This window comes from Schistocerca americana, chromosome 9 (genome assembly GCF_021461395.2).
Source record: "Schistocerca americana isolate TAMUIC-IGC-003095 chromosome 9, iqSchAmer2.1, whole genome shotgun sequence".
NCBI classification, from domain to species: domain Eukaryota; kingdom Metazoa; phylum Arthropoda; class Insecta; order Orthoptera; family Acrididae; genus Schistocerca; species Schistocerca americana.
The window spans coordinates 88,120,475-88,147,111 of NC_060127.1; the positions used below are offsets into that span (position 1 = coordinate 88,120,475).

At 40.2% G+C, this 26,637-nt stretch overlaps 1 protein-coding gene across 2 annotated transcripts in view; it reads right to left on the reverse strand.

The window, feature by feature from the left end:
- Positions 1–228: 228 nt before the first annotated feature.
- LOC124550988 overlaps positions 229–26,637 on the reverse strand; it is a 276,903-nt gene continuing 250,494 nt past the window's right edge. For both annotated transcript variants that reach the window (XM_047125816.1, XM_047125815.1), the window contains 2 exons: positions 11,869–12,022; positions 229–996 (listed from right to left, as the gene is read on the reverse strand). In XM_047125816.1, the coding sequence (XP_046981772.1) occupies positions 899–996; positions 11,869–12,022 (252 nt within the window). In that variant the 3' untranslated portion in view covers positions 229–898. The remainder of the gene's footprint in view (positions 997–11,868; positions 12,023–26,637) is intronic.

The following is a 26,637-nucleotide window of genomic DNA, read 5'->3' on the forward strand; positions in this document are numbered from 1 at the left end:
AATGATTTAACACACTTTAATCTACTTATTACACCAGATGAATATACATAGAAACTGCGAAAAGAAGTATTACTTCTGTGACAGAATATCACATGCAACAAGTAGGATAAACCATTGTAAACCATGACTGCTGATATTGTATATTCTAAATTTTTAATGATTGCTTGATGGTTTTATAGAAATTATTGTATTAATATTTATTATTATTAATAATAATAAACGGTTTATTTGGGTACGGTCCAGCTGTCCCTTCTGTTATACTGTCTAACAGATGACCAATAATTATCTACAAAATCAAAGTCTCATGAAGTGGACAGATCTATAGAAGACAGTTAGCATAGCTTTTGGTATAGAATTCATTTATTAATTTCAATTAAATGGAGTCAAGCATTAATCTTCAGCTTGCAACATCAAATAGTCAAAAAGTCTAATTTTTGTCCTACAAGTTACAAGTAACATAGGATGAAAATCATCATTTACTTACAAAAATTTAAATACAGTGGCAGAAATGTACATAATGAAAGTTAAAGGTGTACTTTGTCTGTCAGCATTGAACACCAAATATTGACTTACACTTTGCTAGATGCAACATTTAGGGTTATAAAACAAAAGTTCCATGGAAAACATTGCAAAATGAATTCTTGCACATTTCAATGATCTCTGGAATTATTTATGAAATTCTGTTTATGAAAATGGAAACACTTAGTTTAGTCAAGGGTATAAAATGTTGACATTATTCATGATAAATGTTATATCTGGATCCTACATTCATTGTCAAAACTAATAATGATAATGATAATTTTTCTTCCTTCAACATTCAGATACATCCAAAGCAATTTCGTGAGCTATGCGTTTTACTGGAGTAATGGTGATTCAACTGCCACCTCTAATCACCTCATCAAAAAATTCTGCCATATTCCACTACCCTGACAGCATCTGATTTCTGTAGTGTTCTGTAGTAGCTGTAGACAACTCGCAGGAAGTACATATCTGAAACTGGAAGAAAAAAGTGATAAATATAGAGGATGCAGGCAGGTGTTAATCAAATCAACTGTAATGGGGCATTACTGAGAAATAAACCACAAGGTCTAGATATGAGGAAATGCAAGGTTTTGTTTAGCTTGAAATACACTGCACTGTTATGCGTGAATGCAAATCATACACTGATTATGTTCTGCATATCCCATCATGAAACAGCGTATTCAGGGATACATTAAGAAAATACAAACGCTGTAAAAATATGAACTGTATGCTGCATTCATTGTGCAGCTGTGCTAAACTACATAGTGCCATTCATGTATATGATAGCTAAATTTAATCACCTGAATTAGAAATAAAACTGATGCTTTTAAGGACCTGATTTAACAATCCCACTCATTTGTAGAAGGCATGACTAATAAACCACAGTGCACCTTCTTTAAGAAGACATAAGTTAGCTGGAACCTTTGAGGTTTTAATTTGTAATGGGAAATGACCTGGGTGGACATCACGTCTGTTACAAATCTTTTATGTGTCACGAATATTGACTGAAATCTATCCTCTAATAAAGAGTAAAAATGTGTCACATATCCATTATTTAACTAGACCATGGAGTGTTGATGGAAAGATTATTGACCAGTGAATCATAGGGAAGAATTGGCATCTGCAAAAGCTGGAGAATTTTAAACCAAATGTTCATCCAATAAAGTACAATAAGAAGTTGAATTCAAAGGGACAACAAGCCGTTCAAATGGTTCAAAAGGCTGTGAGCACTATGGGACTTAACATCTAAGGTCATCAGTCCCCTAGAACTCAGAAGTGCTTAAACGTAACTAACTAACCTAAGGACACCACACACATCCATGCCCCACTCAGGATTCGAACCTGCGACCGTAGCGGTCGCGCAGTTCCAGACCGAAGCGCCTAGAACCGCTCGGCCACACTGGCCGGCGGACAACAAGCTGTCTTTGTTGGCTATGCTGAAAATGTTGGTTTTTGCCCCTGAACAAAAACTGATTGACATATCAATATAAACTATGGAAGCAGGACAGCAAGGGAAAGATTACTTAAATACTACTGTACTTCGTGCAGTGGCGGATACATACGGTGGGCGCGCCCCCCTCCCTCTTGTGGGGCCGCCCGCATTGCCGCCCCGGAGGTCACCCCGCATGCTATTCGTTCGTTTCTTTCGTCATTCGACTCGACTGAATCGAGTTATCGAGTAGTTGTACTTTTCTATGTAGCACGCGCGTCCGCATCATCGTATGTTATACGTTTCTGCCAAGCACATAGATAGTTAACGCATACCTACGAGAAAAGTGATATCGATACAGTATTCTGTGTGGCATTTGCTCGACAAAAGTCCTGAATATTCTACCGTTTTCTTGTACAGAGAACCTTCGATACGGGGTATTCGACGAATAGGATGCTAGCTTATATTCAGAAGCAGAAATATTAAGACTGAAGAATGAGTAAGTAAAAAGTCCTATTTGTAGCAAGTGCAAGTGTGAATATTAGCCAAGAGTTGGAGTGATCAGTTGATTGTGAAGTATTAGTAATAGTAATTCACAGTAATTTCTCTGTAAAAATACACTACTGGCCATTAAAATTGCTACACCAAGAAGAAATGAAGATAATAAATGGGTATTCATTGCACAAATATAGTAAACTAGAACTGACATGTGATTACATTTTCACGCAATTTGGCTGCAAAGATCCTGAGAAATCAGTACCCAGAACAACCACCTCTGGCCGTAATAACGGCCCTGATACGCCTGGGCATTGAGTCAAACAGAGCTTGGATGGCGTGTACAGGTACAGCTGCCCATGCAGCTTCAACACGATACCACAGTTCATCAAGAGTAGTGACTGGCGTATTGTGACGAGCCAGTTGCTCGGCCACCATTGACCAGACGTTTTCAATTGGTGAGAGATCTGGAGAATGTGCTGGCCAGAGCAGCAGTCGAACATTTTCTGTATCCAGAAAGGCCCATACAGGGTCTGTAACACGCGGTCGTGCATTATCCTGCTGAGGTGTAGGGTTTCTCAGGGATCGAATGAAGGGTAGAGCCACATCTCAAATGTAACGTCCACTATTCAAAGTGCCGTTAGTGTAAACAAAAGGTGACCAGACGTGTAACCAATGGCACCCCATACCATCACGTTAGGTGATACGCCAGTACAGCGATGACGAATACACTCTTCCAATGTGCGTTCACAGCAACGATGTCGCCAAACACGGATGCGACCATCATGATGCTATAAACAGAACCTGGATTCATCCGAAAAAATGACGTTTTGTTATTCGTGCACCCAAGTTCGTCGTTGAGTACACCATCACAGGCGCTCCTGTCTGTGATGCAGCGTCAAGGGTAACCGCAGCCATGGTCTCCGAGCTGATAATCCATGCTGCTGCAAACGTCGTCGAACTGTTCGTGCAGATGGTTGTTGTCTTGCAAACGTCCCCATCTGTTGACTAAGGGATCGAGACGTGGCTGCACGATCCGTTACAGCCATGCGCATAAGATGCTTGTCATCTCGACTGCTAGTGATACGAGGCCGTTGGGATCCAGCACGGCGTTCCGTATTACCCTCCTGAACTCACCGATTCCATATTCTGCTAACAGTCATTGGATCTCGACCAACGCGAGCAGCAGTGTCGCTGTACGATAAACCCAGTCGCGATAGGCTACAACCCGACCTTTATCAAAGTCGAAAACGTGATGGTAGGCATTTCTTCTCCTTACACGAGGCATCACAACAACGTTTCACCAGGCAACGCCGGTCAACTGCTTTTTGTGTATGAGAAATCGGTTGGAAACTTTCCTCATGTCAGCACGTTGTAGGTGTCGCCACCGGCGCCAACCTTGTGTGAATGCCTTGAAAAGCTAATCATTTGCGTATCACAGCATCTTCTTCCTGTTGGTTAAATTTCGCGTCTGTAGCACGTCATCTTCGTGGTGTAGCAATTATAATGGCCAGTAGTGTAGTTTCTCATCCTATCTCGTAACACGAGTTAGGCGTGGGAAACTATTGATGAGTATATCTCCGGTAATGGTGACTTTCGAGAAGATTCCTAAAAGCGCATTGTTACTATGTAGGTCCTCTATCGAATGCGCAAGAAAGAAATAGAATCGACAATAAACGTTCCACACACATAAAGTGCCGGGTGACATCATCATTTTATTATGTTAAAAGTAAAGGTAGTACAAGATATCTTTAGCGTCCTCTCCTTGAGGCTTTTCTTTATCCACCACTGATTCTGCATCATACATACATGTTCTATTTGTGCATATATTAATGGAGATGGGGACACAGAAACTGAGCAGAGGAGCTTATAGCAAGAGCTATGTTTACCCAGGCCATGGCACCAGTAGTTACGCTGTTATGTATGACTATTACTCGTGGGGAATCCACTCAGAAAACATTTATTATTTGCAATACATCTCTTTATTCTACTGACTATGTTGAATTATGCCCAGTCATTAAATAATACCTTATTGGTGCTGATTTGTACAGCGAATAGATAATAGACTGAGTTAACATGACTCAGTCTCGATTATTTTTGTTATAAAAAACAATATAAAAGTGAAGCGCAGTTTGTGGAAATATATAGATATGAAAATCAGTCTCCTGAGAAGATGTGTTTCCTTGTTACTACGCAGTTATTGGTTATCTCCCATTCTACGATTGCACAAACTCTTCCATCCACCGTCAATACAGAGTTCCTACATATCTTTTTCCTTGATGCTCATGTTGTGCACTTTTAGTAACGTGCTGGTATAATTTGGAGTGATATGTTTCAGCATCATGTACCATTTATTCTACATGATGTTTTCACTTCTCACTCTGTCTGTGTATTGTTTATTTTGTTTTCATCATTTTAGCATAGATGACTACGGTCACTGTGATGTAAAACAGCCGATTTTGATAAACCTTGTGCAATCTGATTTATATTTCTTTTTTCATCTATCAAAGTTCCTTTACAATATACGTTTTTTCCATTAACTTGGTCAGATTCTTCTCTAGGTCTATTTGCTTTGTCACTTGTGAAATATGGCTACCCAAATTCATAGTGTTTTACCTAACGTGTTACCTCATTTTGGTTTGAAATTTTTACTACTGACAAATTTTTCTTAGTCACAGCCACTGCATCTGCTTCAGTCTGTCTCCCATACTCTACTTTTAGAGGACTTTTGAAAGTATATATGTGTATATCTGTAAATTATATTTGCTTTCAGCCAGTACTACCTGGTTTTTCTGCAAATAATAATGTTCTCAGCAGTGTGTTTTTGTAACAGTGTGGTGCAGATGGCTTTGTTTCTAGCCATTTCCGACTATTTGGTCCACACGCAGATAAAAGTAATATAAGTCACACTGACCTCATACTTGTATAACAGGCGAACATCACCAACTTGACCTTATATTTTAAAGAGAAAAAAGAACACGAGCAACATATCAGCCACAACAATCAGTTCCACAGGAAAATTTTGCCCGAATTCCGATAGTACGCATTTATGACCTCCTGAAAGCACAACCGTTAAGCATTGGCATGCATCAGTTGCTTGTCACTCGCTCCAACCCACTGCAGCCCAGGTGCGAAGTACTGTAAAGTAGGGTGAGTAAGATGTCTGTGTTCGTAATGTAGGCGAGCCAGGAAGCTGTACTGCTTTGCTCATTGTGTCAAAGAGCGCAGTTTCCAACTGGTAGCTGGTACCAGAGATCTTTTTGCTTTGAATACTTTTATGTTGAGACCCACAGATGCACTGTAGATTAATGAAATGAAACGAACGGGTGTGTCATTAAAGAAATAGCTTAGCACTATTTAGTTATTAACGTTCCCCTTGTGCATTATTTTCTTTGGACTGAAACGCCCACACTGTAAGTGAGGCAGTTGCATGATTTTTCAACGTGATTAGCGTGATTAAAATGTAAATGGAACATTATTAACTCCATTTCAGAATAAGTCTTCAGTTGGTTAGATTTATAAATTTTGATTTCTGTGAGCGTGAGATTGAAATGTTACGTACTCTTTTCATGTAAGAGAAAGGAACAATGTGTTCTCGAACAAGGTTTCAAAAAACGTTCAGGATGCATGGTGCCGCCCTTGCCAGTTTCCCTCACGTTCAACATTCCACGAATGGCAGGGTTCTCGTCTTCGCTGTGCCGTACAGTAATTGGTGCCGGCTGCTGTGGCCGAGCGGTTCTATGCGCTTCAGTCCGGAATAGCGCGACTGCTACCGGTCGCAGGTCCGAATCCTGCCTCGGGCATGGACTTGTGCGATGTCCTTAAATTAGTTAGGTTTAAGTAGTTCTAAGTTCTAGCGGACTGATGACCTCAGATGTTAAGTCCCATAGAGCTCAGGGACGTTTGAACCATTTTGATGTAATTGGTGCTTTGGCATTAGGCAGCTGCAGTGGAGCAGAGTGAATGACATACAAATGGTGTGCGCGCAAAGTTTAAAAACTGTACATGCAGATGGTCATAACTGCCAACAGTGAGAATTATGGCCAAATTTGCGTACAGCATCGATTGCTGGATCAGTTCTGTGTATTATCCAATGAAACATTATTTAAAATTGTAGCATAGAGTTCGGAGAGGAAAGTAGCTATTGTGACAGCTCTTGGTATCACTACAAGCACTAGGTCTCACTATTCCGAAAATTTTAACCTCTATGTTAGTCTCACAATCATAGTAAAAAATTAGAGACTTTTCGAAAGAATCTATATATCACTGTGTCAAAAATGAAGTTTTGTTGTTTGACTGTGCACACAGGTAATATAATTATAGTTACTACAGGGAGAAATGGAGAAGTGTTTATATGAGGAGTAGGATGACGGATTGATGCACTAGTTCTAGATCAGCCAAGTGCACAGATTCAATGAGGGACTTGTGTGGTGGACAGATTGAATCATACTAATTGAGAAATAATGTTTCAGAATGATGCAAAGTAACACCGCTACAAAATTCACTTCAGAAAAAAAATGGTTCAAATGGCTCTGAGCATTATGGGACTTAACTTCTGAGGTCATCAGTCCCCTAGAACTTAGAACTACTTAAACCTAACTAAGAACAACACACACATCCATGCCCGAGGAAGGATTCGAACCTGCGACCATAGCGGTCGGGCGGTTCCAGCCTGTAACGCCTAGAACCGCTCGTCCACTCTGGCTGGCTTCACTTCAGAGTTTAAGAATCCATATGTATAATAAAAACGATGGTACGTATATATGTACAGGCATCCATAATTGTTGAGTCCCATAGTGCTCAGAGCCATTTTTGAACCATCCATAATTAAAGTTCCATTTTCAAACCGCTGTAGGAACAGAGCCACGGCTCAGAAGGACATCACATTTGAACAGCATATTATTGACCCATGGGAAAAAGTCATGGAACAAAAAACTATTTTACGAAAATTTTAACAATAAATGGCGCTGTAAGCGTCTTAACATAGATAGGGTAGGCTACAAATGCATGAATCGTAATGCGATGGCGACGATCTGAGTTGCACGTTACACCATCCGTGCCGTTCAATGTCCATGACTGCACAAGTTCGGCAGTCAGCGTTTGTGTCACTGTTAGCTGCGTAGGCCTATCCACCACGGCAAGGTCGTAACATCGGATGGGAAGACCAGTTCTAATTGTACTGAGGCCAAAGACCGATTAAAAATGAAAATGACACAGTTTTAAATTGTCTTGTGGCCAAACAACCGCATAAAAAGCAAAATGGCATAGGTTTCTGTCGAGAGACTGGTGCAAAACTTCTTCAGTATATGGTCCACTGTTTTCTTCCACAAACTGAAATGGAGAAACAACACATTTCACAACAAATCAGAATGTCTCGGCGGTCACGTTCAGAACGCATTGTGCAATATGCGCCTTCAATTCAGGTACGTTCTTAATATGAGCACTGAACACATCTTTTAGATAACCCAGCAGCCAGAATCCACACAGATTAAGATCACGTGATCTGGTGGCCAGGCTGTAGGAAAATGACAGCTTATAATTCTCGCATTTCAGAAACGCCCCTGCAGCACCCACTTCACTGGCCTCCAATGCACGGAATGACTCTCGCAGCCTTTACCAATAACAGTAGATGTAACAGGATCCGCAGAACCCATCTCTTCGAAAAAATACGGCCCCACGATAAACGATGCTGTCAACCCACACCACACAATCGCCTTTGCAGGATTAAGTGGTACCGGTTCATGTGCCTGCGTATTTTCCATTGCCCGCATTCTGGAATCCTTGGGGATGGAAATGGGCTCTTTCTGTCCACAGAATGTTCGTCTAATCATTGTCCACTACTATGCACGCAAGAAATCCCAGAGCGAATGTTTGTCTATCTGGCAGGTCAGCAGGAAGCAACTCCTGAACATGGGTAATTTTGTACGGATAGCAATGCAGGATGTTTCACAGGGTTTTATGCACCATACTCACAGGGATGTCCTACATTCGGACAATTCCACGTGCACTGCATGTTTCTACATCACCGCTCGACTTCTCTTGCAACGCTATGGCAACATCGCCAACTGACCTTGGATCAGTTGCTTTCCTCCCTCTGCCACACTGCACTTCAAAAGGACCTGTCTTTTCAGAATTTTGTAATAATTTTCCCCAGGCCCTTGGCAGACATCGGATCAATGACTTTTTTCATAGTGTTGAGTGTCTGGAACTTCTGCAGGTCTTATACAAGAACTTTACCAGAAGCGTACAATCCTTCATAGAGATGGACATGTTTGGTGTCTTGCACGCAAACTGAGGAACAGCCACGGGCCGTGTGTCTGTTGGTGTGCATATTCTGACGCTTACAGCGCCATCTACTGGTCGAATTTTCGTTAAACATTTTTGCACCATGACATTTCCATCTGCGTCAATAATATGCTGTTCAAATTTGACATTCTCAGCAATGGTTGTCTTTCTACAGCGTTTTGAAACTGAACCTTTAATAATTATGGATACTCTACATGTATGTATGTTCCACATTTCTTTCTAAAACACTGGATCAATTTTAACCAAACTTGTTACACAGATCACTTACAGTTTGGAAAGAAACACTGTGGGGATAGGAACCACCTACCTATCAAAGAGCCAGGAATGAAAAAGTATTGTAGCTCATTACACACAAATACCCATACTCTGGTCATCTAGTATTTGAGAATAAGAGCACTTAAGACACTTGCAACAAACTTTATTTCAAACCTTTACAAAACTACTTACAGCCAGTGACTCCACAAGAGGATGAAATTAAAAAGTTTGTTGCTTACTGCATTTTCGCTGTTCATGAAATTCAGTTTAAGAGAAGCCTAAAAGATTTATTGGTGGCCAACCCCTTTTATTCCATTGATGAATTTCTCAGTAGAACCAATTGATTTGTATATATATATATATATATATATATATATATATATATATACATATATATATATATATTAGATTAGATTTACTTTCATTCCAATTGATCTGTAGTGAGGAGGTCCTCCAGGATGTAGAACATGTCTTTAAATACGTCTGCTTGTGTCTGTATATGTGTGGATGGATATGTGTGTGTGTGCGAGTGTATGCCCGTCCTTTTTTCCTTTTTTCCCCCCTAAGGTAAGTCTTTCCGCTCCCGGGATTGGAATGACTCCTTACCCTCTCCCTTAAAACCCACATCCTTTCGTCTTTCCCTCTCCTTCCCTCTTTCCTGACGAGGCAACAGTTTGTTGCGAAAGCTTGAATTTTGTGTGTATGTTTGTGTTTGTTTGTGTGTCTGTCGACCTGCCAGCACTTTCATTTGGTAAGTCACATCATCTTTGTTTTTAGATATATTTTTCCTACGTGGAATGTTTATTACCTTATAAATAAATAAACTTTCTTTTATTTTAAATTCAGTGCATTCGTAGTTGTAAAATGATTCTTTCATATAGTGTTCATTAAAAAATGACGATCATTCCACTTGGGACCTGTGGAAAAGTACATTAGCTTATTTGTCTGAATTGTAAATATTTGCCATGTATTGTTGTTCTTCTGACATGTTCTACATCCTGGAGGACCTCCTCACTACAGATCAATTGGAATGAAAGTAAATCTAATCTAATCTAATGAAGCGTTTCAGTTTATTACTTCTTTACTACTCACTGTATTTCTGACACATTATGCAGACAGTATTCACATACACCACTCAATGTACCAGAAACGTTATATCATTGTACGACAAATAGTTCAGCGAATATGACGTAATAAACACTAAGATGCGTTGAAAACTGCAGCATCATGCAAGACGTTTAAATTTGTGATGTCATGACTACTAACTCCATTTGCAACACTTTTTGCAGACAGTGTCTACATCTGCCGCTGAGTGTATGGACAAAAATATATCATTGTATGACACGTAGTTCAGGAGATATGATGTCAAATACTGAGATGCTGAAAAACTGCTGCATCATGCATGACATTTTAATTTATTACTCCTTTACTACTAACTTAATTCGCAACACATTTCGGATGTGGTATCCACACGTGTTGCTGAAGGTATGTACAAAAATGTGTCGCTGTACGACCCATATTTTATGAGATATGACACCAAGTACCAAGATGTGTGGAACTGGGGCACAATGTACGACATTTTAATTTAATACATCTTTACTACTACTTGTATTTGCAACAAATTTCACAGACAGTATTTACATGTGCCGTTGAATGAACCTAGAAAAAGATACCATTGTATGAGATAGTTCAGGACAAATGATATTATAAAGTCTGAAATGTGTTAAAAGCTGCCACATCATGTATGGCTTTTTAATTTGTTACTTCTTTACTACTAATTCTTTTCACAATACATTTAGCAGACAGTAGTCCCATATACCAATGGATGTATGTGAAAAATTATGTCATTGTTCAGCACGTAGTTCAGGAATACAATGTCATAAACATGGAACTGTGTGAAAATGAAACAGCAGGGTGCAATTCGCTAAAGCACAGGTCTGATATGTGTACCAATATGTGTAAAATATATCAGATATATGTTATATACATTTGACATGTGTGTACTCGGGCAAAACTAACCACTGATCGATTTCATCCAAATTTGGTACACATAATAGTTACAATCCGGAAATGAATACTGTGGGGGTAAGAGCAACTGACCCCCAGTTGGGGTGAGCCTGATAATGTGGAGAGAGAAGGGGAAGGAGAAAGATAGACAGATTTTGAAGGGAAAGGAGGAGAATGACAAAGATAAGGGAGGAAGAGATGGACAGAGACAAGGGACAGTAAAATGGACAGATGAATGAAAGATGAGGAGATGGAAGAGTGAGGGGCTAGGACGATATGGACATAGGAGGAAAGAGATGTACAGGGGGACAGGGGAGGAGAACATGGATAGAGAGAGAGGAGAAGATGGACAGAGAGGGGGGGAAGAGTAAATTGAAAAGGGAAGGCCAGGGGAGATAGGTTTACAGGAGGGTGTAGGAGGTGAATGGAGGGGGGGAAGAGGAGGAGATGAACAGAGTGGATAGGAGTAGATGAACAGAGAGATAGGGGCAGATTGACAAGAGACAGAGGGAGGAGGGGTAGGACAGAGAGGAAGGATGGAAGATGCAGACTGAGAGAGGGGGTGAGGGATGTGGACAGAGACGAGATCAGGGAGGAGATGAACAGGGTGCAGGTGAAGAAGGAGATGGACTAATAGAAGATTGGAATAAATACATACTTGGGCAAGGCCAGACACTCAGCTACTTAAGAAATAAGATGTGCTTAAATAAAAAGACTGAATTAGTTTTATGTGCGTTGTGAAAGTGGATCATTTGGACATTTACACAACTGAAGGTAATAATTAAAGATGAATATTAGTAAGTGTAATGACAGTTGAGCGACTTCTAAACGAGTCTGTATAATAGTATACTTACACAAGTAGATGCCAGCGGAAAAAGATATAGTAAGGCCATCAAAAGGAAGTTCATACCAAAAATCAGCAGCCCATGCAATAACGCCTACTACAGCCAATAATACATCCACCAGGACTTGAATAATCATCCATGGTAAAAACAAGACAGTCTTGTCCTGAAATGTATAAAAAGAAGCTGACATTAAGGGTGCAGAATTGTCTCTTTAATTTAATACTTGTTATGGTGTCAGCACTATGTATATGTCATCATGAAAAGAAAATTCTCTGAGATACATTGATAAAAAAAGAATCATTTCCACAAAACGTATAAGATGTGATTCTTACCAAAATCAGATACTCTACGTATGATGGTTATGCTGCTTCTGGCCTTCTCTCCCCTCATCGATGATTTGTGGTCCCCATCCCACCATTACCAACCCCATCCCCATTACCCTCCCTCTCTCACATTCCTACAGTCGAATTACCTTACATATAAATTAAATATTACATTCTGATCAGGGGATAATCTGCAGATCGTAATATTTTAAGAAATACTTCAGAGCGATCACATTGAAATATTTACTTTGAGCTGATGACCAGTTACAATATATCTTTGCTATCACATTTGGATCTGCATTATGACAGCCAAACATTGCATTTGTAAAGATATTTTCTATGCAAGTAGTAATGACATACGTAATTATAACGTTTTACATATAGGTAACAACTTAGGCAGATAGGTGGATGCCTTGTAGCAGATGCTATTTTTTGAATTTACATTACATAAATTATACAATTCGCTTATCAGAGATCTGTACAATAACTAAAGTAATCCAAATCTGAAGCTAAAGCAAATTTCAGACATTTTATACATACTGTACTGTAGTAACAGCTGTCAATATATAAGCCTTCATGAAGGAGCGATATCATCATTTTTAATATTGCTACGGTAAGTCATATCTATTAGACTGAAAAGCAATCCATCCAAAATTTTTTTTAAAATTTTTTACTTTTAAATTTTATTGTCACTACACTTTGCAAGTTCTGTATGAAATGATTCTTTGAAAAATTACTCCAGGCGAGCTTGTGTGTGTTGACATGTAATTGGCGAAAGTTGGATGGCAATACGATTGTAAATAATATTTTTATTAATGACATGCTACTTGGTAGACATCTACCTGATGATAGAGCTTACATTTGCAAACTATTTAAATTTTTAACATTGTCAAAATATATTGCATAATTTTGAAAAATGTATTGTATGTTATCTACATCTAAACCATTGTAGCCTATTTATGTATTTTTTACTACTTGCATAGAAAATATCTCTACAAATGCAATGTGTATCTATGTTATAATGTGTATCTGAAGATGACAGCAAAGTACTTTTGAAACTGGTCATGAATTCAAATTAGATATTTTAATTCAGTATTGGTTCTTGGGTATTTCTTCAGGTATTATCCGTAAATGGTGGTCTATTATAGATAAAAATCTTTATTTGTTACATTTATCATTATTCCTGATTTATTCTTGATAATATCTTAACCAATCAGAATAATCTATTATCCTAAATGTGATAATTTATTACCCAGTATGGCTGTCTGAGATGGATGCCACTACTCCACCGCTCTTATCGTTATTATTGACTTCTTGTTGTTGTTGTTGTGGTCTTCAGTCCTGAAACTGGTTTGATGCAGCTCTCCATGCAACTCTATCCTGTGCAAGGTTCTTCAACTCCCAGTACCTACTGCAACCTACATCCTTCTGAGTATGCTTAGTATATTCATCTCTTGGCGTCCCTCTACGATTTTTACCCCCCACGCTGCCCTCCAATGCTAAATTTGTGATCCCTTGATGCCTCAGAACGTGCCCTACTAACCGGTCCCTTCTTCTTGTCAAGTTGCGCCACAAACTACTCTTCTCCCCTATTCTATTCAATACCTCCTCATTAGTTACGTGATCTACCCATCTAATCTTCAGAATTCTTCTGTAGCGCCACATTTCAAAAGCTTCTATTCTCTTCCTGTCCAAACTATTTATCGTCCATGTTTCACTTCCACACATGGCTACACTCCATGCAAATACTTTCAGAAACGACTTACTGACACTTAAATCTATACTTGATGTTAACAAATTTCTCTTCTTGAGAAACGCTTTCCTTGCCATTGCCAGTCTACATTTTATATCCTCTCTACTTCGACCATCATCAGTTATTTTGCTCCCCAAATAGCTAAACTCCTTTACTGCTTTAAGTGTCTCATTTCCTAATCTAATTCCCTCAGCATCACCCGACTTAATTCGACTACATTCCATTATCCTCGTTTTGCTTTTGTTGATGTTAATCTTATATCATCGTTTCAAGACACTGCCCATTTCCGTTCAACTGCTCTTCCAAGTCCTTTGCTGTCTCTGACAGAATCACAATGTCATCAGCGAACCTCAAAGTTTTTATTTCTTCTCCATGGGTTTTAACACCTACTCCGAATTTTTCTTTCGTTTCATTTACTGCTTGCTCAACATACAGATTGAATAACATCGAGGAGAGGCTACAACCCTGTCTCACTCCCTTCAAAACCACTGCTTCCCTTTCATGCCCCTCGACTCTTATAACTGCCATCTGGTTTCTGTACAAATTGTAAATAGTCTTTCGCTTCCTGTATTTTACATCTGCCACCTTTAGAATTTGAAAGAGAGTATTCCAGTTAACATTGTCAAAAGCTTTCTCTAAGTCTACAAATGCTAGAAACGTAGGTTTGCCTTTCCTTAATCTTTCTTCTAAGATAAGGTGTAAGGTCAGTATTGCCTCACGTGTTCCAACATTTCTACGGAATCCAAACTGATCTTCCCCGAGGTCGACTTCTACCAGTTTCTCCATTCGTCTGTAAAGAATTCGCGTTAGTATTTTGCAGCTGTGACTTATTAAACTGATAGTTCGGTAATTTTCACATCTGTCAACACCTGCTTTCTTTGGGATTGGGATTATTATATTATTCTTGAAGTCTGAGGGCATTTCGCCTGTCTCATACATCTTGCTGACCAGATGGTAGAGTTTTGTCATGACTGGCTCTCCCAAGGCCGTCAGTAGTTCTTATGGAATGTTGTCTACTCCTGGGGCCTTGTTTCGACTCAAGTCTTACAGTGCTCTGTCAAACTCTTCACGCAATATCGTATCTCCCATTTCATCTTCATCTACATCCTCTTCCATTTCCATAATACTGTCCTCATGTACATCGCCCTTGTATAGACCCTCTATATTCTCCTTCCACCTTCCTGCTTTACCTTCTTTGCTTAGAACTGGGTTTCCATCTGAGCTCTTGATATTCGTACAAGTGGTTCTCTTTTCTCCAAAGGTCTCTTTAATTTCCCTGTAGGCAGTATCTATCTTACCCCTAGTGAGATAAGCCTCTACATCCTCACATTTGTCCTCTAGCCATCCCTGCTTAGCAGTTTTGCACTTCCTGTCGATCTCATTTTGAGACGTTTGTATTCTTTTTTCCCTGCTTCATTTACTCCATTTTATATTTTCTCCTTTCATCAATTAAATTCAGTATTTCTTCTGTTACCGAAGGACTTCTACTAGCCCTCGTCTTTTTACCTACTTGATCGTCTGCTGCTTTCACTACTTCATCCCTCAAAGGTACCCATTCTTCTTCTACTGTATTTCTTTCCCCCATTCCTGTCAATTGTTCCCTTATGCCCCCACTGAAACTCTGTACACCCTCTGGTTTAGTCAGTTAGGTCCCATCTCCTTAAATTCCCACCTTTTTGCAGTTTATTCAGTTTTAATCGACAGTTCATGACCAATAGACTGTGTTCAGAGTCCACAGCTGCCCATGGAAATGTCTTACAATTTAAAATCTGGTTCCTAAATATTTGTCTTATCATTATATAATCTATCTGATACCTTTTAGTACCTCCAGGATTCTTCCGTGTATACAACCTTCCTTCATGATTCTTGAACCAAGTGTTAGCTATGATTAATTTATGCTGTGTGCAAAATTCTACCAGACGGCTTCCTCTTTCATTTCTTACCCCCAATCCATATTCACCTACTATGTTTCCTTCTCTCCCTTTTCCTACTCTCGAATTCCAGTCACCCATGACTATTAAATATTCGTCTCCCTTCACTACTTCATCATCTGCAGAGCTAGTTGGCATATAGACTTGTACTACTGTCGTAGGCGTGGGCTTCGTGTCTATCTTGGCCACAACAATGCGTTTGCTGTGCTGTTTGTAGTAGCTTACCCGCATTCCTATTGTTTTATTCATTATTAAACCTACTCCTGCATTACCCCTATTTGATTTTGTATTTATAACCCTGTAGTCACCTGACCAGAAGTCTTGTTCCTCCTGCTACCGATCTTCACTAATTCCCACTATATCCAACTTTAACCAACCATTTCCCTTTTTAAATTTTCTAACCTACCTGCCCAATTAAGGGATCTGACATTCCACGCTCCGATCCCTAGAACGCCAGTTTTCTTTCTCCTGATACCGACATCGTCCTGAGTAGTCCCCGCCCGGAGATCCGAATGACGGACTATTTTACCTCCAGAATATTTTACCCAAGATGACGTCATCATCATTTAATCATACAGTAAAGCTGCATGCCCTTGAGAAAAATTACGGCTGTAGTTTCCCCTTGCTTTCAATCATTCACAGTACCAGCACATTTTGGTTAGTGTTACAAGGCCAGATCAGTCAATCATCCAGACTGACGCCTCTGCAACTACTGAAAAGGCTGTTGCCCCTCTTCAGGAACCACATGTTTGTCTGGCCTCTCAACAGATACCCCTCCGTTGTGGTTGCACCTATGGTACGGCCACCTGTATTGCTGAGGCACGCAAGCCTCCCCACCAATGGCAAGGTCCATGGTTCATGGGGGGGAGGGGATTATTGACTTAATTGGGATAATTTATTGCCCCATACAGCGTATTTAAGATGGCTGCTACTATGACATGATAATCAATGATAGTCCTCTTAAGTATAAAAAAAGTGAGAACTTGAAAAACTGCAAAACTGTTTTCTTGTTAAAACAATAACAGTCATGTTTTATTGCGTTATTCATTTATTTTGAGCACTGTTAAGCAACATTCAGAGACTTTTTACTAAAATCCGGATGTACCTGACAGCTGGTGTAATGAGCTCAGCAACTTTTTGTGCTTAAACCAGACGAATGTTTGTGTATATGTGGGTAACATTGTTAGAACTAAGAGAAATATAGGAATGCTTATTTAATGTTTAAATCAGCAGTATTTATTCATTTTACAAACAAAATACGCTCTTGCTGTGTAACAATAACACTTTGTAGATGTTGGTTTCATTTTTTAAATGGTGTACACTCCTGTTAGGTAACAAACTGTGGTGGTACAGGACTCATTTTTTAATCAAATCACACCAACAGCCTTCCTGCTTCTATGTTTATCAATTATAATCCCCCCAAACTTTGTGTATAGTAATAGTTGATAGTGGTATTTATCTATCATGAAGTGGGTACGTTTCATTTAAACAGAACCACTGCAGATGCCAATCTCATTTGTATAGCACACTGCTGGCCAAGTGCGGGATGCATTCTGTCACTATGGGGGCTGCCACATTTTGTGGCACCCAGATGATGCCATGGCCAGGTGTGTCTCCGCTCTTATCTGCAGAGTCCTACCAGCCCTGACGTAGAGCCATGAATGGTTTTTGCTTCCACATATGAAAAAACCTGGACTAGCAGCTGAATACTATTGTAAACGTTTCTTGCCGAAAAATGATTCTGAAAACTAAATTTCCCAGTTCATCGTAAAGCTTGGGTTCAGTTCATGTTTGTGAAGCATGTTAAACAATTTCCCTATAAATTTCATCCATTCCATAAGCGTATATCCTCTCGTCATAGTGCACTGTATAGTAACGTCTCTCATTTAAGTTATCAACAATATTATGCCTTGCTTATGAGGAGAGTACAGCAACCGCCATAACCCAATTTCCCAGAAACTTCGCTCAGTGGAAGGGGAGCCAAAATAAGTGAAAATTTGACTTGGTTTGTCTGTAGATACTAGAACGTTTCTGACAAAATGTCCGTTAAAGTTTTCAACTTCACTTGTGTTTTAGCATTAGGTAAACTGAGTCCTAATAGTGGCCTACTGGCTAGCATCACGGCCTCTCACTTTTGTGTCCTGTGTTCAAAACCATATTATTGTTTTTTATTTTTATTTTAGTGTTTTGATTTATCTATCCATGTCCATAGAAGGTTACTACAAGAATGTTTCTTATAAAGTTAGAGGACACGAGAGCATTATACAAATTATTAAATTGTAACTGTGTTCCACAATATGCATCACAAATTTATTATATAATATATGTGTGTATGATATTTTTAGATGTTGCAATCTTTTTATATTCTCATATTCTTATATTACACCCTTACATCAATTCTTTATTTTTACTTTTTATTCTTATGTTTATTTTTCAGGAAGTTTTGGTGCATTCCCTTGGATGATACCAACCACACAAACAATTGAAACAGAAATTCTGAACATCATGAGCATCACACAAAGGCAGGTTGCCACTGTGACATTTCTTCGTGTGAACTTCACTCAGGAAATTCTGCTGAAGATTTCATTCGTTGGCAATAATTTTGTGGCAAAACCACACACAATGGGTCACTTTTACAAAAACTGAGGCTTGCAACTGATTATGAATCAAGGTACACTAAAAGAATTTCACCAGAAACAACTTCAAATAATTTTTTTTCAAACAATGGAAAATCAAGGATGGAAGGTAACAATTTTATGAGAAGGAAAATTGCTACCCATCATATAATGTAGATGCTCAGTCGTAGATAGGAACAACAAAAAGACTCTCACAATTATAGTTTTCAGCTGTTTAAGCCTTCATCAACAATAGGCAGACACATTGTGTGTGTGAGATGTGTTTGGGTGAGTGTGTGTGTGAGTGTGTATGTGGGTGTGCATGCACATCTGTCTATTATTGTTGAAGGTCTTAACAGCTAAAAACTATAATTGTGAGAGTCGTTTTGTTGTGCCTATCTGTGACTCAGCATCTCCGCTATATGATGAGTGGCAACTTTCTGTCTCATAATATTGTCAAATAATTTTTTTACTCATTTTTTTTTACTTTAATTCACCAGACATATTAGTAGATGATAATAGATCCAGTGTTATCAGAGCATTCCACATCTTCTTGTGTGTAAGTTGTTAACATTTCTCCTACACATTGTTTCCATACAGATCTGTAAGTTTACAACTTTTCCAAATGACCTACCATAACTGTGCCTATTTTGACAATTTCAAACTCTGCAAATGACTTTCTGTTGCCAGATGCATAATATTCAATTCACCAAATTTAGATACATTACACTGACCCCATTCTCTCCCATCCTATGGTAACTTGTGACTTTAACTGGTTTGCATTACCTTTATTTTTTTTACTTTGCTTGTTCAGTAGTGTTCTGGATGGGAAATAACGTTCACCTGGGTGTGACATCTTGTATTCATAAGAAACTAAGGCTCATATTTTAACAAATATACACCACTAAAATTTTCTGAAAGTATGTGTTTTATTGTGTATGATAATAACATGGATGAAAAAAACACACATATTGCTAATCATAAGACACATGTATGATTACAGATCTCTGACCACAAATCACAGTCATCAAAAACAACTCAAACTAATTGGATTTTGCAGTAGCTATTGCTTCAGCCTGCCTGGCTAGCCACTCGGTCTAATGCGCTGCTTTCCAAGTGGGAAGGCGTGCCGGTCCCCGGCACGAATCTGCCTGGTGGATTAGTGTCGAGGTTCACTGTGCCAGCCAGCCTGTGGATGGTTTTTAAGGCGGTTTTCCATCTGCCTTGGGCTGGTTCCCCTTATTCCACCTCAGTTACACTGTGTCAGCGATTGCCGCGCAGACACCATCTCCACATACGCGTACACCATAGTTACTCTACCACACAAACATTTGGGCTTACACTCGTCTGGTATGAGACGTTGCCGGGGGTCCACTGGGGCCGAACCGCACAGTAACCCTGGGGCAAATCTTCATATTCTCGAAGGAAAAATGCGCTTGTTGGTCTATCAATTATTCACATCAATGCTGGTTTTTGAACATTTCTGAGCACATTCTAAGTTCATTTCTGAACGAATCATAAGTCGATCGTTGAATGCGTGCATAGTGTACATGATGTGCCGCTTAGGGGAATCCCTGTCGCATCAAGAAATAAAAAGCTTTCCTATAGACAAAAGGAGATGGGGCTATACGAGCTGAGCCGAATGAACCCGAACGGATGAATGCCAATCGCTGTTTGTTGATGTGGTTGCTTGGGCGTGCGAATGATGTGTTGTTATAATTACTAGTGAAATCTGTAGATTCAAATTATCAAACTGGAAATAAACGACTAAATGGAATAACAGGTAAAAATGGTTACAGATTATCTTCTCAGTGTATCCAAGAAATTGAAATTTTGACAGAAAATTTTTGCCAGATTGCAACACTACTCAGCGCCAGTTGTACTTTCCCTGGTTAGCAGCCGCTTACATTCAGTTCTCGGAAAAACGAGGAAAACGCGTTGTACGAACACGTAATAACGCCTACCTGGAAAATAGACGTGGGATAACCGAACCGGTGATTCTGGCAGGGTTAGTGAAGTTAACCAGAAAATAAGTTTTGAAACTGGCAGGTATAGTTACAGAATTAGTGATAACAAGATTGATTATTAGAACGAGGAAGGAGAAGAAATTGTGGCATTACACAAATTATATGGAAGACTATGACGATTCCAAATTTAATAACAATTTCGTACTACTACTATTACTTCTCGATCTCATGCTTGAGAAACTGGAGCATATGAAACTATTTCCTAACATAAAACATTTTGCTTATAACAGGCCTAATAGGCAGTTGACACTGGTACTTCGTCAATTATATTCTGTCGTTTTATTTACGTAAATGAGGCAGATAAAAATGATTGTTTGTGCCAAAAATGTCTCGCTTATTTGATCTGTGTAATTGTTTTATCTAACAGACGGCGACAAAATAGACGTAATCAAATCGAGAAACCACACCAGTCTTGGGTACTATTCTTAATAACAGCCTTTTCAGTATTAGACAACGACATTTTGATTTTCTTGCAGCAAAACGATTGACGAACTTTAATGACGTAACAGATTCTTTCACAGAAGGGGAAGCATGCTGTGTAAAGCTGTAGCAAGATTACAGAGTGAAGAAAAAAGCTGGGACCTAGGGATTGAAGACGTCTGTACTGTCTTGCTTGTCTCTTCTCCCTACTGTTTTTATGTTTCCTGTATTTAACTTTGTCACTAAAAGAGAAAATTGTTAGGTAATAGTCAATCAAGAGTGCAAATTCCCTGAAGAGTTCTTACTCTTCCTGTTACAAATAATCCCATCCAGTATTACTCGTGAGGTTCTTTCTCTTTTCTTAAAAAAAAAAAGGGGGGGTAGGATAACAAAGCGGCGGACTGGGAGCAGGAGAGGCACCACAGAACATTTTAATTTGCACTGTACTGAATTTAGGTTTGATGGCTTCCATTAGAAAATATACTCGTTTGAATTCTACAGAGCGAAATACAGTGATGTGAGATAGAAGAATCCTGCGTAAAGATGCATGGCACTGCACTTTATCACGCTTGAGACCAAATAACATGTCTTACATTTCCTCGAACACATATGTATTATATAGCAACCTCTTCAGAAAGATACGCGCTACAGAACGAACGTATTTTTGAAAAAAATATTTTTTTTTCAGTTTTTGTGTTCCTGTCTGAAATGTTCGAGTGGGAGGGGGGATGGCCCCACTATCAAGTGTTTGGTTCAGAAATATTGTAGATCCGGGGCTGTTTGAACGTGTAGTGGTGATTTCTTCTCCAGTTTACGTGCGTGGACGAGTGTATTGTTTGTGAAATGTTCGTTATGGATGCCGAACCAGAGACGCGCCAAGCGCTACACAACCAAACAAGAGCTATAGTGGTCCGGGTGTACAACGTCTTCAGAAGAGAAGCCAAAGCAGACGACTCGACACCACTTGGGTGGTTGCTAAAACGCTCGCAGCAGCTGAGCCCTGCCGTGTGAGACTGCGAATTGTGTGCAGTGTATCTCCAGCGAGGCGGACACATCCGTCGAAGCCAGTGGGTTGGCATCTTTTAATGGGGAGTAACAGGGTGACGGCCGAGAAAACTCGACCTTTTTACAGAATTCAAATGTTTAAACACTGAAGACTTATTCCCCAAAATATTATGCACCGACTCCAAAAAGTAACGATTGTGTGAGCGTTTGAAGCCGAGCGTGCACGGCACGCCTCGCCGTTAGAGAACCGGTTGCCACAAGTCGTTATCGATGCCATTGCTCCTATTTATTACCGATTTGAGTAAACCTGATTTGCTGGAAGGTTGTTTGGGCGGTTTTACTCAAAATGTGACAGAAAGTTTCAGTAGTCTCATTTGGGGATATGCTCTGAAAATAACATCCAACCGAAGCGAAACTGTAAACATTGTTTCAGATGTGGCCGTATGTCTATTCAATGTAGGCCATACTATATTACAATGAAATGAACACCCTTAGCTGCTTACAGGCGTTGACATACGTCAACGGGGACAGATGAAACTGTGTGCCCCGACCGGGACTCGCACCCGGGATATCCTGCTTACATGGCAGACGGTCTATCCATCTGAGCGACCGGGGACGCAGAGGATAGCGCGACAGAAGGGATTTATATATGGCACGCCTCCCACGATACCCACATTCTCAACGTATTGTCCTGCATTACATTCGTAGTGCCCCCGCCCATTATACTCATTACTCGCGGCGCGTTGCCGATTCCCTTAAGAGTTCGGGCACTGTTGTATTCGCACATGTCTGAAAGAACCGACACCATCTTAGTATATATATATATAGTTAAGGCTCACCGGCCACTTGACCATATTCTTCTTCTGTGCGAATGCACAAACAGTGCCCGAGCTCTTACGGGAATCGGCAACGCGCCGCGAGTAATGAGTACAACGGGCGGTTGCACTACGAATGTAGTGCGGGACAATACGTTGAGAATGTGGGTTTCGCGGGAGGCGTGCCAGAGATAAACCCCTGCAGTCGAGCTATCCTCTGTGTCCTCGGTGGCTCAGATGGATAGATCGTGTGCCATGTAAGCAGGAGATCCCGGGTTCGAGTCCCGGTCGGGGCACACATTTTCACCTGTTGGTTGGTTGGTTGGTTGTTTTGGGGAAGGAGACCAGACAGCGTGGTCATCGGTCTCATCGGATTAGGGAAGGATGGGGAAGAAAGTCGGCCGTGCCCTTTCAGAGGAACCATCCCGGCATTTGCCTGGAGTGATTTAGGGAAATCACGGAAAACCTAAATCAGGATGGCCGGACGAGGGATTGAACCGTCGTCCTCCCGAATGCGAGTCCAGTATCTAACCACTGCGCCACCTCGCTCGGTTTTTCATCTGTCCCCGTTGACGTATGTCAACGCCTGTAAGCAGCTAATGGTGTTCATTTCATTGTAATTTCGTTCTAATGAGCTGCATGGTCACCGATATACATACTATACATACTATACTTAATTCACGTGGCAAATGCCCTTCAAATCAAAATCGGTGATGAAATGCGGCGATGCTGTGAAGACAGAGACGCAAACGGCGATGTGCTCAGCGAAGAAAAGGGCTTTCAGGAGGAAAATAAGGTCTTATCAGGTCAAAGTAGAACGAGGCGGCCATCCACCATCCGCGCCGGTAGTTATTACAGACCAGTCATCGATGATATCCCGTAAGTTTCAAGCTTTGTCCTCTTTTTTTTTTTTATAAATACTGTACTTGTCACACTTTAAACGCGTTTTTTTCGGCATGGTGTAGTCGCCCACGCTACAATTTTCATCCCATTATGTAGAGGATACGATATTTTGTCCTGTTTTTGTTTATGTATACATGTTATTTAGGACACGAAACACACTAAGCAATGCATGGTTGTTATTCTCTTAAACGTGGGAAGCTATTATACAATGCATATTTACAAAAGGATGTACTCCTAATGGACCAGTTGGAAAATTGTGTATAATAGTCTAATATGTTCTGCATCAAATGTGGACCGAGCCCCAGACTTAATAACAAAACAGCATATTCAATTTACAGAAGCATTTTTCGGAGAGAAAGTGCGTAATTATCTTCATCGTATGGTCCAGGCCTCTTCATATATGGAAGCAGAAACATGCAGGGCGCTAAGTCAGAGCTGGTAGTGGTTGTGTGATAATGGAGCTGAAATGAGTCTGGCAGTGGCATTGTCTGGGCGACACAGACGCGTGGCAGCATTCACAGTGGCCGAAGTGCTGCACAGGGCTGCTCACCCCTGCATTGCACAGCGGAGCCAGTAATGTCTTTCAGGATCAATCCCACTAGACGGATCATGTTCCTTCAAAAAGAACTCCTTGCTTCAGCAATTCTTAAACACTATCTGCTACACATATGCATGGGGGCTGTTGTACTCACCAAACATGAAACATATAATCAGGGGGCTATCAGTGTAATTTGTTTAAAAATCAGATCCGCACCTCCAAAATGTAATTTTCATGTAGCAAGAGTGTACTTAGTTAATAAAATGAACCTAACTATACACTAATTATTTAGCAGCACGAGTACTCTTTATTTGAAAAATGAACAAACACCGCTGGTTTAAACATTACAACTCTACACCTGTCCTTGTCCTGATATGTTACCTACCCAACCATTCATCACCAACTCGCCCCCCTCCCTCGACACCCCCCCCCCCCCCCACACACACATACACATGCATACACATCCGGTGCAAGCACTAGCTCATAGTGGGGTACTTACAGCAGATGTTCGCTACTATTTGATGTAAATAACACTATGCAACAATGCAATAAAGCAAGTGTTATGTAATAGAGTGTGCTGATCCTGATTTTGTAATCAGAAATGTTGCAGGTCGTCTGGATTTAAAGTTATCGCTACACCTGTCCTTGCCCTGATATGTTACCTACCCAACCACCCACACCAACTCGCCCCCCTTCCTCAACACACACACACACACACACACACACACACACACACACACACATACACACATGCATACACATCCAGTGCAAGCACTAGCACATAGTGAGGTACTTACAGCAGGTGTTGGCTACTATTTGATGTAAATAACACTATGCAACACTGACTCCGCTACTGGGAGAAAATAAAGTAAGTGTTATGTAATAGAGTGTGCTGATCCTGATTTTGCAATCAGAAATGTTGTAGGCCGTCTGTATTTAAAATTATTGCTGAAACTGACATGGTATTAAAAGCCTTTACATGGGTTAATATGTAGCTGCATCAATGAGCTGTTTTTGATATATGTTTGTGTTAGTGTGTGTGTGTGTGTGTGTATGTGTGTGTATGTGTGTGTGTGTGTATGTGAGTGCATTCTCAAGGTTACTCTATTTTATGGATCTACGGAAAGATAAGTGTGCAGTAGTAAAAATAAAATGGGAGACTTGAACAGATTCTTACTAGTCCGCGACAAGTTCTAACTTGTCTGCGAGCAACAGTACGCAGGCAGGTTTCAACAGGTTTTATAAAAATTAGTTCCCATGTAGTTTCTTCTATTTGTCCATCAGTCTGTTTCAGAGATGACTAGACAATAGTTTATGGAATTCTGTGTTTTATTAATCAACAGTCGCAGTAACATGCAGTTATGTGATTTCGTGTGAGACGATTCGGTTATTGGTATATGGTGATTCAGTAAACGAAAGACGAATAGGCGCAGTTGTGTGAATTGTCCGGACTGCTTCTGCTACATTTGTGGCAAATGTACAACGTCCGATCAGCGCAAGAACATGACCAGAAAGCTATGTACAGCTTAAAATATTACTTCAGATGTGAAAGCAGAGGTCAAACAAAATCCTGGGCTCTTCATCTCTATTGCACTGTCTGTTACTCTGAATGAACCCAGCAGTTAAACGGTATGCCAAATCGAATGCCTTTTACAGTTCCCATGATTTGGCGGGGACAGAAAGATCACTGCTATGATTGCTATTTATGCTTGACCAACATATCCGGGTGGAGGAAGAAGGACAAGTCAAAAATCGTGTATCTAGATAGTCAGTCTGCTCTAAAGCCTGTGGCGCATGACACATATTACCCAGTGGCAATTCCTCCTTCATCCGAAGCAATGAACAACGAAGAAAGTGATACTGAAGGTAATGAGACTGACGCTGGAGCTATGGAATACACCGTTGATCAGGACAATGACACTAAAAAGCCGCATTTGATCAGCCGAGCCGAACTGGACGACCTGGAGCGCGATTTGTCCCTAACGAAAGAAAACTCTGAACTGTTGGGTTCCAGACTGGATGAATGGAAATTACTTGAGAGAGGTGCTACAGTTACGTATTTTCGAGATCGCCACATGAAATTCGCAGCATAATATGCTGATGACCGCGGTGTTTGCTTGTGTCATGATGCGACAGGACTCATAAAGGAACTACACTACTGGCCATTAAAATTGCTACACCAAGAAGAAATGCAGATGATAAACGGATATTCGTTGGACAAATATATTATACTAGAACTGACACGTGATTACATTTCCACGAAATTTGGGTGCATAGATCCTGAGAAATCAGTACCCAGAGCAATCACCTCTGGCCGTAATAACGGCCTTTATACGCCTGGCATTGAGTCAAACAGAGCTTGGATGCCGTGTACAGGTACAGCTGCCCATGCAGCTTCAACACGATACCACAGTTCATCAAGAGTAGTGACTGGCGTATTGTGACGAG